The following is a 13,053-nucleotide window of genomic DNA, read 5'->3' as shown; positions in this document are numbered from 1 at the left end:
TGTTGACATTAATTGTAAATCTACATATGTTGATGAAACACGCAAATTAAAATCCTGATTTTAAATTTGAGCACAAAGTTTGGCAACTAGAAAGTACTCTGTATTTTTTTTATACATTCAAAGAGCCAAACAATGGGTTACCTTTTCTAAGTAATCAGTACGTACAGTTCGTATCAGCAAAGGTTTTGTATTTCGTGCGAAAGCGTGCAATTTTATTGTAGCTCATTGATTTATTTATGTATTCACTGTGTCTTGTCGCGCATGGATGACGTCAGGGAGACGTTTCCCATCATGGCGGCGGAAGGCTGTGAGGCGATGAGCGGCAACGGGGAGCTGGAAGAGTCTTCAGGTAGTTTCATTAGCGCTGAAGGAATTCAAAATGCACCGTTTTCCACAGATATCGCTGCGTGTTTGTTTCATCTGCGAGCATTTGGAATAAAGGCTCCAACCGGAGCCTGTTTAAGGGCAAGCATGACATGCTAGGCTAGGCTAACGTGAGCTCAACCACATACACACCACGAAACAGCCCAGTGTCCTGTTAACTACCTTAAACTAACTCACCCGACTGTAATCTAACTACGCGGTTTGCTGCTGCTTATCACATTAGTTAGTTGAATTGTGTCCACAACAATTCAAACTAACCAGTCTGAGTTGAGTTCACTGAGCTTTTTATGAATGAAGCACTCTGCAGGTGTAGACAGGAGGGCTTTCAAGAATAAAAGCCTGAAACTGTTTGTGTTTTGTTGAATGGTTTCAGTCCTACATGGATCGCATAGCTGGTGCTGGTGCTGGTTGAAACCTCTGTAGGTACTTTTCCACAAACTGGGTTGCATCACATTACATTCATTTGGCCAATGCCTTTTTTACCATGAATGCCAACTGCTTTTTCTGTGTAGCTTTGCCTCAGTCACAAGTCATCTCAGTCATTTATTGTTGAGTGAAAAAAATTAGCTGTAGCTGTACTTCAATTTGTTCTTGATGCACAGGTTGAGGGTACGTCAAAATTACTGGCTGTGCTTTTGTTTGGTCAGTGGTGAAAACTCCACTGCAGTAGTGTGTAACTGGTCACAACGACTTATTTGGGAGCTAGGAGTTTATGAAGAAGAAGCCAAGTTCAAGGCGAGGCTCCTCCTGTAAAAAATTACATAGCAGTAGAGTTCAAGAAGGGCTTATATATTTGAGATTTTGTGACAAATTTTCCTTTCATCTCCTCCCTCTTTAGCCGTTGACCCTTCTGAGGTTCCTGAGTTGCCTCCGACTGAGATGGCAGAGATGTCGGAGCTGTCAGAAGAGAACGGCAGTGCCGCCGTGGCCCCTGAGGCCCTTGTCGACCCAGACCCTGCTTCCTTCTCCATGGCCCCAGCCACAGAAGACGAGGAAGGAGAACTGCCAGCGGACTTTGAGCGTCTGTGGAAGGCCGCCCACGACAATCCTCAAGACTTCACCATCTGGACCGACCTGCTGCAGTACTGCGAGCAAGAGGTGTGTGTTTGTTGTTTTGTCTGGAGAGACAGAGGGGAACCAATGAATTTCAGATTCAAAACAAAAATCAGAGGAAACGGTAATTCTGTCCCTCAGGGATGATGCATCCCAACTTCAAACCTGGAAAGATTGACTTCTTCGAGCGTCCCCATGAGGTCACAAATCATGTTTGGTCTGGAAACTTGCTGTAGCCTCACATGACATGCTTCTTTGATCTGTACAGAGTCACATCACAGCGTCACGCAGAGCTCTAGAAGCCTTCCTCACTCGCTACCCACTCTGTTACGGCTACTGGAAGAAATTTGCTGATCTGGAGCGCCGCGCTGGCTACAACGACAAAGCAGAGGAGGTAACACGGGAAAGACAGCATTAAGAATAATTTAGGTATATTAAGAAGTGTTTTTTCACTGTATTTAATGAGCTAATGTTCATGGTTGTGGTGTGTTGTGTCAGGTGTGTATTCAGGGTCTGCAGGTAATCCCTCTGAGTGTAGATCTGTGGATCCATTACATCAATCTGCTGCTGGGAACACTGGACATGAACCTGCCTGAATCGCCCATACGGATTCGTGGGTAAATGAACACTTTCACTCACATTTTAAGAATTGTCATTCTTGACAGATTTTGTTGTTGTGTTTTAGGCTGCTGGTTCCCCTCTTGCAGCATGCACAGCACAGATAGAAACTGAAGAGAAAATATCAGGAAAAAGCAAATAAGCTGCTGTCGAAAGCTGTTTAACTTGTTTCCCAACCTCAACCCTCAGCGTGTTTGAGGATGCGGTTCAGGCAGCAGGTCTGGACTTCCACTCAGACCGGCTGTGGGATCTTTACGTTGAGTGGGAGAAGGAGCAGGGGAACATGAGGAATGCTGCAGCCGTTCTGGACAGAGTCCTGAAAGTTCCTACTCAGCTCTACAACACCCACTACGACAAGTAAGTCTTTCTTGAAGTAAATTGCCATGCCCTCATATTTCATCATCCAACATGCTTTCAGTCACACAGGGCTTTGTAGCTTTAAAGCTCTTCTCTCTTTCTCCATTTTTCACTCTTTTCTTCATCCATTAATCTGCTCCATTTTCCCTTCCACCCTCCGTCAGGTTCAAAGAACACCTGAACAGCCATGAGCCCAAGGAGGTGCTTTCCCCGGAGGAGTACGAGGAGCTGAGGACGTCGTGCCGCCAGAGTCAGAAGGCAGAGCGTGCTGAACAGGCCCAAGAGGAGGAGGAGGAGAGGCCGCCAGGGGAGGAAGAGCCTGCCACCCCCGAGGGCAAAGACACAGTGAGAAACATTCGACTGAAGTTTTAAACATTTCCATATCATAGTAGTGAGACGTAAATAAAAGAGATGGTCAAATAGATGATTATTTTGATAATTTCTGTATTTAGGAGGAACTTATGCAGAAGATCAGGGAGCAGGTGCTGGTTCACAGGGACAAAGTGTACCAGGACAATGAGGGAGAAGTCCGTAAGAGATGGCACTTTGAAGATGCTGTGAGTTATTGTTCCTCATTTACTCAGTTTGACTGGTTTATTATTGCTCTCTATTCTTCTAGTATTAATGCTTGATGTTCTTTCTAGTTACATTTTTTAACTGTTGTTTGCAGTTTTAAAGTAAAAGATTTAGAAATAATTTTTCTCATGTAAATATTCTTTTTAATTGAGATTTATTGAAGTTGTTTTACACTTTGATGTCTTGCTTCCTTAGAAAGCTGTCTGATTTGTTTTTCTGTGGCCTGTAGATCAAACGTCCCTACTTTCACGTCAAGCCACTCGATCGCCTCCAGCTGCGGGCCTGGCACTCCTACCTGGATTGGGAGATCGCTCAGCTGAACAAGGACACCAAAGAACCCAACCAAGGTGACCACATAATAAAACCAACTGTCAGCTGTCATTTGTATCGTCTTGGGGATTCTGAAAATGCGTTTTTGACACCATTATCGCCCACTAGATCCAAATGAGGCGGCCACAGAGGGGTCCGAGGTCACAGCCCAGCCTGAGGAAGTATCAGAGGATGCTGCGGTTTCCCATGACGACCACAGGGTCCGCATCCTCTTTGAGCGCTGCCTGATCGCCTGCGCCCTCTATGAGGAGTTCTGGACCAGGGTGAGGAGAACAGTGTGTTTGTGGGTGACCCATATTCAGAGAAAGCATATTTATATTTAAGTGTGTATTAATGCCTTGTGCGTGTGTATCCTGTATTTGTCCTTTAGTACATTCAGTACCTGGAGGTGCAGAGTGTGGAAGAAGCACGGGCTGTTTACAAACGAGCCTGTGAGATCCACCTGGTGTACAAACCCAACATCCACATGCAGTGGTCCACCTTCGAGGAGAGGCATGGTACGACACCACACGAACACACGCCAGCACACTGTACAAACACAGCTTTGTTCTTTTTCCTTTTCTTTGAAATGTTAAATGTCTTAAATTGGCCTTACTTTGTCCAGAATACAGTCAGGACTATTTTTATTAAACTTTGCGATGTAGTCAATGAAACGGATGGTAACACCTTTAGTGAATGTTAGTCAAGATGAAACTGAACTGACTTAATACCACATGAAGCTCTTTAAAATGAGGTCACAGCCTGTGGTGTAATTGAAAAGGTGTTTTTAATATTCGTCCTCCATATATTTAAATGAGTAGAACCACCTCATTATGAAGCCATCTGATGTAAAATAATCACAAAGCCTCAAAACCTACTATAGAATTGAGCCAATACATAGAGTCCTTTAATCAAACTGTTACAGATGCTTGTAGTCCATATTTTGGAGCCACCACAATCATAAAAACCCTCAAAGTCCCTCATCTTCTCCATCAGGTGACTTAACAGAAGCCCGCCGAGTGCTGGAGGCCCTGGAGAAAACCCTACCAGGGTTGGCAGTGGTCCGTCTTCGCAGGGCAGCTTTAGAGAGACGAGCAGGCCAGCTGGACCAATCAGAGGCCCTGCTGCAGGAGGCAGTGGCCGAATCCAAAGAGAAGCCCACGTTACACGCTTTCTACTCCATCAAGCTGGCACGTCTGCTACTGAAACTGGGCAGGAACCCCAGCAGAGCCCGCAGAGTTTTACAGGAGGCGCTGGAGATCAGTCCGGTGAGCCAATCACTCAGATATTTGATCAATCTCCTCTCAGCTTTCAATGGCCTCCATCTTCATCTGCCTCTCCACTGTGTCTCCCTTCAGGATAATGATAAACTGCACCTGAACCTGCTGGAGCTGGAGGTGTCGGGGGACCCCTGGGCGTCAGCTGAGGCAGTGCAGGAGTGTGTGACGCGAGCCCTGGCAGCTCCCCTCGCCCCACACACCAAGATCCTCTTCTCACAGAGAGGCCTGCAGTTCGCAGAGGACTACAGCAACTCTATCCAAAGGTCAGAGGACAACTGAAGTTTGATACTGGCAAATATTTGAAGTCCCATTGGTCATGTGAACCCTGATACCTAACCCTGTACCAAACAAATCCTTCATTGTCTGCAGTGTGCTGTCTGTCTATGAAGAGCACCAGAAACTGCTGAAGGAGCTGGGCGGAACAAAGAGAGGAGCAGAGAACGGGTGAGAGGGGAACAACTAAGAAACATCCATTTTTCAACAAGCAGTGTTTAACAAGAAACACTCTATGGTTTGAGTGCCATAAATAGTATTTTGTCTGATCCCCTTGTTTTATGTCAGACTGATTTCAGATCAGCGGGTTGATAAATTCCACAAGTCAAAACACTCATTTTTTAACACAATTAGATGTAATTAAATGCTTTTAACTTCTAATCCACAATGTGCTTTCTTTAAAAGTAAGAATTCACATTACTGTAATTTAAATGTTATCAACTTTTTAAAAAGGTGGCGTAAGGTGGCTCTGATATCAGATTTTCTTAATAACCCACTCATGGGTTTAATCTGCATACATTTTGGCTTCTGTTTTAATGAGCAGCTCTTGTGCTAAGTGTTAGTTGTAGTTGTAAAGATTTAAATTACAGTACACATTACATTCATTCTTAATGAGACCTTTTGTCCATTATCGAGTCCTAGAAGGTAGTTTTTTTTTTGGTTTTCGTTTTAACAAGCTAAAATAGAGCTGCCAGCAGTGTAAAGTAAGTTTACATTTTTCCAGTACACATCCACACGTTGCTATAGTGCCACTATTGATATTATTGCTGCTTTATTTATGATAGAATTTGATTTTTAGGGATGATGACCCAGAGAAGCTGAGCAAAAGTGACGACGGCTCTGCTGTTGCTGTGTCTGCAGTCGCACCTACCATGCCTCATGTCCCAATCACCACACCCCCTCCCCCCGTGGGCACCGACATGAGTGCACAGGCTGGCTACGGGGCATACAGCAGCTGGTACCAGGTAATACTGAGACTTTAACATGGACAGCAGCATTTTAAAATGATGGTTTGGAAGGAGAACTGTAAATGAGCCTATATGGTGTGAATGACAAAGAAAGCTAAATGGCCTTTGCACAGTGAAAGCAAACAGACTCCATAGTAGGATTAGGGCGGTGGCCACACTGTGGCACAGTTCGTCATGTTCGGAGTACCTCATTACCTGTTGGTTTTGATTCCGTTCCAGCAACCGCAGTACGGCAGCTACGGCTACCAGAACACCTGGAACTACAACCAGGGCTACTATCCTCCCAGCTAAAGTCGGGAACAGCGACTGTGACACAAAAAAAGAAGCCACAGGAAGCAGTTTGACCCAGGATGGCATCTCAGCTGATCAACAAACTGAACCATCCATTCCTGTCGGTCCATCTGCTAAAATAACATCCCAGCATCCTTTCCTCTCCGTCCACCCTCTGGGTTACCTCCCTCTTCCTGGATTCGTTTAACGAAGGGGCTGGAACTGAGCTTTTTAATCTGTCGTGTCATTTCGGTGTTGATTCCGAGGAATCAGGTGGAAAGATGATGAAAGGAAACAGTGACGCCCATTCTCAGCACATCAGTGTCTCTCCATTTTAATCAGAAATATTTTTGTATTTGTTTGCAAGCCGACCCCTTCACTCCTGTTTTAAGGTCATCCGGTTTATCAAACTTTACAGATAATGTAAGACTGACATTTTGTACCATTCCAGAATAGGCTGTCGTTTTTTCTAATGTATATAAAGGTGTTTTATAGTGTGTCACAACATAAGTGTTTGTGTTCAGTGTCTATTTGCTCATACCTCCACAATGAGGGTGGAAAATCAACTGTCACACTCAATGTGAAACTCTTGGTCTGTCGTTGGGTAGGACTGAAATCTTTTAGGGTGCTACCAGTTAAAAGCAAAAGTCCTTTAAGTCCTTCATTACTCAATTTTGTCCTTCCAGGATGATCAGCAACAGTTTACTGAAACACACGGACTGTTCAGGCTCTGGTGAAGTTTCTGAGAATGCACATCCAACTTACATCCAGGCTGGTAGCACTCTAAAGGAGTGCAAGAGATTTTGTTTATGAGTAAAGCACCCTCCCTCCTGTTGTTCTGTCCATTAGTTTGATAATCAGACAATTACGGTGAAGACTAGAGCCTCTAAAACCTGATGGCCGAATAAAAACATCAGCTGGAAGAGTTCAAGTGTTACTGACATTAACGATCATTATTTTGGATTTGTGTGACAGCGAGCCAGCATGCACAATATCAGAACTCTGAAACTGAAGCAGCCATCTTTCATGTGATTATTTACACTTTTGCCACCATATATCTAAAGACCTAGTGACTAGTTTTAAAATCCAGTGATTAACCCTAAACCACTGTTGATGCCTGGTAGTCTACACCTTTCAATAAAATGACTGAAGCGTTCATGTCATGTAACTCTGGGAGAAGTCAATTATGATGAAAATTAAGTTCAATATGTTACATCAGTCTTGTCATGTCTATTTTGGAATCAAATCCTCTGAATCTGACCAGTCCTGATAATGAGATGAAGCCTAATAAGGTTTGAACCCAGGATCGTCCTACAGTATGTTATATATGCACTAGTTATCTGTAGTCGTATGTGGTGATAACATCTGTTTAAGGATTAGGCTGCCGATACTCTAGTTCATTTATTGTAAACAAATTCAATGAAAAGACTACAACAATTTGTTTCCAACGTCACTGCTATGGTACCTAACCCCAAGGCATGCAAATACGTAGTTTTATTAAAAAATAAAAAAAACTAACTAAAACTAGATGATCTCCTAAAACAGCCGGGCTGTGTAGGCTTTAGCATACCTGACCCAAACAGGAGCCCTATGGCACAGAGGAATAAAATGTATGTGGCTTTCACTACACAGCCAACCATTTCATTGTTTGTTTGGGATTTTTTTTTACATAAAAGAAAAATATAGAATATTACCAGACTTATTTTAGGGAAGCTTACAGTATATGATCTGTAGAGAATCCAGTCGGCCATCACAATTCTCCGCGTCAGCTTTATTTGAGTAGATTCTTGGTGATTATGCAGACATAACTGTCAAAATATTTTAACTTATAAAAGTAAAATGACAAAATCGGGAAGATCTTGAGGATTAAATTTAAGGCCCTTTCAGAACCAATCGAGCAGGTCTTGTGTGGTACTTTGTTATGTGAGGTTCAGGGTAAAATTGAATGATTTTGTTCCGTATTGTTTTATATAAATGTGTTGAACCCATGAAGCAGTATCCATCAGAAGCCAGCTATCTTCACTTTGTTCTTCAAAAAGTAAAAGTCAGGGTCCATCCCACTGCACACAAACTAATCTATATCAAGTGCAATCAGTTGGCCCAGAGTGGCATAAGGCATCATATTCAGCCAGTTAGTAAAACTGTTTTTCATTGTCACATTTCAAAAACTTATTAAAAAGTAGTTAACCACAATCTAAACACAGCCTCTCCGCTTTAGTTCAGTTAGCTGGCTTATTGAGTGATACTAGAAGGTGGTGGTGGCTCTGTTCCTGGATCAATCTGTTTCTGGTGTCTCCTGTGTTGATGTAGTGGAGGTGGTGAGGTAGGCTCACAGAGCAGGTCCTCCTGATCTCACTTTTTGGTAACAACCAGCACAGCTGAAGGCACCAAACCTAAAAAGACAGAATGGAAAATCAGGAAGAAAAACAGGCTGTGGAGCAGCAATTTTAGGATGATGCAAAAGGCAAAACACACAGAGAAATGAGTTAAATTATGTACGCTAACCAACCGCGTTATCAGGTAGCAAGGTAACCTAATAATGAAGTGGCATGTGTGGTCTTCTGCTGCTGTCATTCATCTGCCTCAGTGGTTGTACCGAGTGGTTATTTGAGTTACTGTTTCCTTCTATCAACTCAAACCAGACTGTTCTCCTCTGAGCCCCAGCATCAATAAGGCTTTTTTGTTAAGAAAACTACCACTGACTGGATATTTTGTCTTTTTCATTTATGTCTCTGTAAACCCTAGAGATGGGTGTGAAGTGAAAATCCCAAATGATGAGCAGTTTCTGAACTACTCAAACCAGCCCATCTGGCACCAACAACCATGCAACGTTCAAAGTCACTTAAATCACCTTTTTTCCCCATTTTGATGCTTGGTTTGAACTTAAGCAGATTGTCTTGACCATGTCGGAAGGCCTAAGTGCATTGAGGAGCCTCCACATGATTGGCTGATTAGATATTTGCGGCTAACCAGCAGTTGAACAGGTGAAGTAATGAAGTGGCCTGTGAGTGTGTATTACACTTATGTGCTTTATATTCAAATGCAGCTCCCAGCCCAGTGCTCACCCAGTTCTTTGAGGGGCTTCTCCATGTCCAGCTCGGTGTAGATGTGACGGGGGTAGGGCGACAGCAGCGTGAAGTCCTGACCCTCGGGTGTGTTGCTGTTCATCTGCACGTAGACACGCACTGCCGCCAGCGGCTCCTGGGCCTTGAAGACTGTCGTGATGGTTGAGCCGTCCAGGAGACGTACCTTTACAGTTGAGAAGAGGAAGCATCTTTACAGTTGACCATTTCATGCCAAAAAAAGTGCATCATTAAAACAAAAACCAGATCTATTCATTTAATTTATTGAGTCTTGAATATCTGCCCTTAAATCTGCTCTAGTGAGGTCTATTCATGCATGCTGTGAGATTCTTTGGAGGGAAGAGCAGCGTGTTGGTGTAGGAGATTTGCTAATGCCTGTACCTGTATCCTGGACTCATCATACTCCTTCTTAGTGGGTGGAGGTCCGTGACTGGTGGGCGACGAAGGGCTGGGCTGGGCAGGCTGGCACGATGCAGCAGTGCTCGGGGGTCCACCGCCAAACTAAAATGGTATTTTAAAATAGCGTAGCTGTTATTGGTTCCAACAAGTGTGGTAATAGAAAGATATATGAAGTGAAAAGGAAAAAAGGGAAGCTGACATTGGACAACGGACTACTCCAATGTTTGGGTTACCTTTTGTGCTCTTTCCTCTCTGTCTCGTGCAATCTTTTCTTTAACCCTTTGCCTGACAGGAAAAAAAACAATAAGAGACAAGAATGTACAGTCTACTTTCAATTTGTCACTCATTTCTGCTCTTAGCTTATGTGTGCCTAATCCTGTACCGTGGGATTTCCTCTTGAACCCTCCCTGATTCTATTAATTCCAACCACTTTTTATTTCATGGATGAATAAGAATGGCATTCAACCAAGTAGCTGCATTGAATTTTTCAATGAAATGAAGTGAAGTGAAATCTGTCATTTCCATCTTTACACAGGTCATTTGCTGCCTTGGTTCCAGACGAGTATCTTTTGAGCGATTCAAACAGTTAAAAGAAGTTAGATGTTTTTAGGAAAGAGAAAATATGGAGAGTGGAAACATCTTTGGATGTTTAGGTGCTTTATTATTTAATCTCTGGTCAAACTTGACAAACTAGTCCATGAAAAACACTTTAGTCCAACAGCAACATCACTATCTAAATAGATGTGTTATAATAAATATCTTACCTTGCCAGTTTGTCCTCCATCTTCTCTCTCCTGCGCTGTTCGGCAAGTTTTTTCATATCATCATCCTGCAGCTTTTGGCGAATCTGCTGCAGCTCTTGGCCCTGTTTCCTTCGCTGCTTCTCCCTCTCCAACTCTTCTGCCCGCTCTCGCTCTCTTCTCTCTGCCTGCTTCACCCTCATCAGCTCCTCTAGCCTGAAAAACAGACATCAACACAGGCTTCAGCTTACTTAGGAGGGTGAAAAGTTTGCAGTTTTGCCTAAAAGATGGCCACAGATTATATTTCTAGTGATATCTAAGTGTAGTAAAGTAATCTTGTTGCATAAGAGGAAGAAGCTATGAGCTGGACATACAGTGGAGGACTTGGCAGTGTCTATGGTGTCTGCATTCTGACCTCTTAACTTGCTCAAGTTTCTCCTCCTCTGTCAGTGACCTCTTCTCACTGTCGTCGTCATCGTCAATGATGTTTCCATCTGCAGTCCCTAAAGCCAAAATAAATGCACATGAGAAACAAACACAGAAAGAGCTATGCATTGTGTGGTGCTGAAATGTCTCAGACTCAACCGCAAATCAGAGCAAGATCACATCTAACCTCCACACCAACACCACAAACTCTAAACCCCCAGAAAACCTGACAGGGAAACAAAGTGAAATGATCACTTGAACCTCATTTGTGGAGATATTGACAATGAAAGTGAAAAAAAAAGCAACAAAACACAGGGGGAGACAGAGAAACTGACCAACTGATACCAAATCATATTCAGTTTTAAATGGCAATAAGTGCCTCTTAATTTACTAAAGCTAATTTAGAGTTTATATCTTGTTTATAGATGGAATGCTGTTGAACAAGTGAGCATAGAAGCATCCACGTGAATAAAATTTGACATCACAATATCACCTGATGTTGTGGATTTTCTATTAATGGATAAAACAATCTGATGGGGATGTCTGTTTGGGTCTAATTATGTGATTTAAAACCTGGAAGAATAATAAACTCTCTCATATTTGTGGAAAAAACATATAATACAATGTCCTAATACACTCAGAGTTATCAAAGGGATAGCTGCAATGGTATAAACATAATGATTAAATATTGGACGATAGACACATTATGTCATATCATGTTTAGCATCTCCTGATGCCTTTTGTGGCCTGTGTCTGCCATGCTTCCATCACATGATCACGGCCCTTCCTGTCCCTAAAAACACAAAGCATAACACGGCCACAACCTTCAGCGGTGTCTGCTAATGTCGGCTGATCTGTGGCGGACTGGCTGTCTGCTCCTCCTCCCAGGACGCTCCCCACAGGCGGCACATAGGGCTCATCGATGTCTGGGTCATTGTCATGTTCTATTAACCTGAGGAAGGCACATCACGAGGCAAAAGATGAGGGCTGCAGACCTGCCATGTGCATCCAGACAGGTCAACTCTAGTGTGATCATGTCTGTGTGTGATCATGTGTGTGTGTCAGACTCACCAGTCCATGGCTTGTTCTATTCCCTGGTTCCCTGTGTTGGCCACCGCCTTTTCCCTGAAAAAATGACGTGAGGGGACAGGAATCAGTTTTACTTTCATTTCAAATGAAAGAGCAGCCTCACATCTAGGAACTACATTAACCAGGGGGGATGTTTGTCACTCACGCTCTGTTTCTGTCAAAGCCCATCTCCAGCAGGCTCTCTAGTGTTGTCAGCTCTGACATTTTGACCTGAAACTAATTGTACACGTACACACACGCACACAGACGTACACACACGCACACAGACGCACACAGAGGTACATTAACAACACTTTCATTTTCACGTTAATACAATATCACTCCTTGCTGCCAACAGGAGTCACAATAATGTACCCAGCACACTTCTAAGCCAACTTAAACTCCCTTGATTTAAACTCTAAAGTCAATACACCAGCTAATGTCTTGAGCTCAGCTCGAGTGTGAGGGAGCTACATTACCATTGTAGTCTACGTGAACACAATGAGAACAAATAATAAAGGTTAATTTACTAGCAGCCTGATCAAACACTTGATCTCTGCTCGCTGAATGTAGCGATTTAATATCGTAACTATCGCTGAGTGCTAAAATTAGCATCAATGTGGCTAACGATCAGACAAGCTCCAACACTAGCTGGGAAGGCTCGCTGGCTAACTCGATTAAAATCAATCAAACACTCTCATAAACTCTCCATTACTTTAGCTATTACTGTGTGCTTGTATGTTACATGTAAATGCAGACAGAAGTGTTATTTTGTTCCTAATGAGGGTTGTATCAGCTAATATACTCATGAAGATAACGTTAGTTAGCTACTCACACATCAGTCAACACCGCTTCAGCAGTACGGGAACCCACAGGGGTCAAACACAACTGCATACGAATAGCGATTTTTTTTTTCTTTCAGAAATGTTTGTTCTTAAACCAGTTTCTTGTATTTACTCAACTGAAATGCTGCATATATATGGATTGTCTAAGAGTACGTGCGAATATTAAGAACTGTTTCATATTAAGAATAGGCACAAAAAGTACTAAGATGAATTTTCTGAAGTAAAAGTAGTTCCGCAGTGTAAAAAATACCCGGTTAAGTAAAAGTCCTACATTCAAACTTTATACATTTTATATTACTGGAGTTCTAATGATTCAAGACTGTAAGCAGCATTTTGATTCTTTAGTTGGTTGAGATAGAGATACATAAAAATGTACATTAACACAAAATATTTTATTTGCATAA

At 42.8% G+C, this 13,053-nt stretch overlaps 2 protein-coding genes across 2 annotated transcripts; one reads left to right on the top strand and one right to left on the bottom strand.

Annotated features, from left to right (window-relative positions):
- The first annotated feature begins 261 nt into the window (after nucleotides 1-261).
- On the top strand, nucleotides 262-6,589 carry LOC139206912 (pre-mRNA-processing factor 39). The gene is made up of 15 exons (XM_070836526.1): nucleotides 262-349; nucleotides 1,223-1,482; nucleotides 1,706-1,831; nucleotides 1,936-2,054; nucleotides 2,245-2,412; nucleotides 2,577-2,757; nucleotides 2,865-2,969; nucleotides 3,218-3,335; nucleotides 3,427-3,581; nucleotides 3,689-3,815; nucleotides 4,294-4,565; nucleotides 4,656-4,840; nucleotides 4,947-5,021; nucleotides 5,650-5,815; nucleotides 6,038-6,589. Exons 1-15 carry the CDS (start codon nucleotides 262-264, stop codon nucleotides 6,107-6,109), a joined length of 2,217 nt encoding a protein of 738 aa, XP_070692627.1. The 3' UTR covers nucleotides 6,110-6,589.
- Nucleotides 6,590-7,476: 887 nt separating this feature from the next.
- Nucleotides 7,477-12,672, bottom strand: ubxn1 (UBX domain protein 1). Its single transcript, XM_070836527.1, has 10 exons — nucleotides 12,640-12,672; nucleotides 11,971-12,041; nucleotides 11,808-11,861; nucleotides 11,561-11,688; nucleotides 10,726-10,813; nucleotides 10,335-10,526; nucleotides 9,804-9,855; nucleotides 9,553-9,672; nucleotides 9,154-9,337; nucleotides 7,477-8,481 (listed from the first exon to the last, which is right to left on the bottom strand). Exons 2-10 carry the CDS (start codon nucleotides 12,027-12,029, stop codon nucleotides 8,441-8,443), a joined length of 918 nt encoding a protein of 305 aa, XP_070692628.1. The 5' UTR covers nucleotides 12,030-12,041; nucleotides 12,640-12,672; the 3' UTR covers nucleotides 7,477-8,440.
- Nucleotides 12,673-13,053: the final 381 nt, after the last annotated feature.

This window comes from Pempheris klunzingeri, chromosome 9 (assembly GCF_042242105.1).
Source record: "Pempheris klunzingeri isolate RE-2024b chromosome 9, fPemKlu1.hap1, whole genome shotgun sequence".
Lineage (NCBI taxonomy): Eukaryota > Metazoa > Chordata > Actinopteri > Acropomatiformes > Pempheridae > Pempheris > Pempheris klunzingeri.
Note: the sequence above shows the minus strand (reverse complement) of the source record. Positions and strands in the feature narration are given on the sequence as shown.

What these genes read in the sequence shown, in the direction of transcription:
- LOC139206912 (XM_070836526.1), top strand. Translation starts at nt 262, where the DNA reads ATGGATGACGTCAGGGAGACGTTTCCCATCATGGCGGCGGAAGGCTGT. An exon ending in TGCAGTACTGCGAGCAAGAG is followed by an intron (nt 1,483 to 1,705) that starts GTGTGTGTTTGT and finishes TGATCTGTACAG; the next exon opens with AGTCACATCACAGCGTCACG. An exon ending in AAGAGAGGAGCAGAGAACGG is followed by an intron (nt 5,022 to 5,649) that starts GTGAGAGGGGAA and finishes TTTGATTTTTAG; the next exon opens with GGATGATGACCCAGAGAAGC.
- ubxn1 (XM_070836527.1), bottom strand. Translation starts at nt 12,029, where the DNA reads ATGTCAGAGCTGACAACACTAGAGAGCCTGCTGGAGATGGGCTTTGAC. An exon ending in ATTAGCAGACACCGCTGAAG is followed by an intron (nt 10,814 to 11,560) that starts GTTGTGGCCGTG and finishes TTTTGGCTTTAG; the next exon opens with GGACTGCAGATGGAAACATC. An exon ending in GAAGCCCCTCAAAGAACTGG is followed by an intron (nt 8,482 to 9,153) that starts GTGAGCACTGGG and finishes CTGTCTTTTTAG; the next exon opens with GTTTGGTGCCTTCAGCTGTG.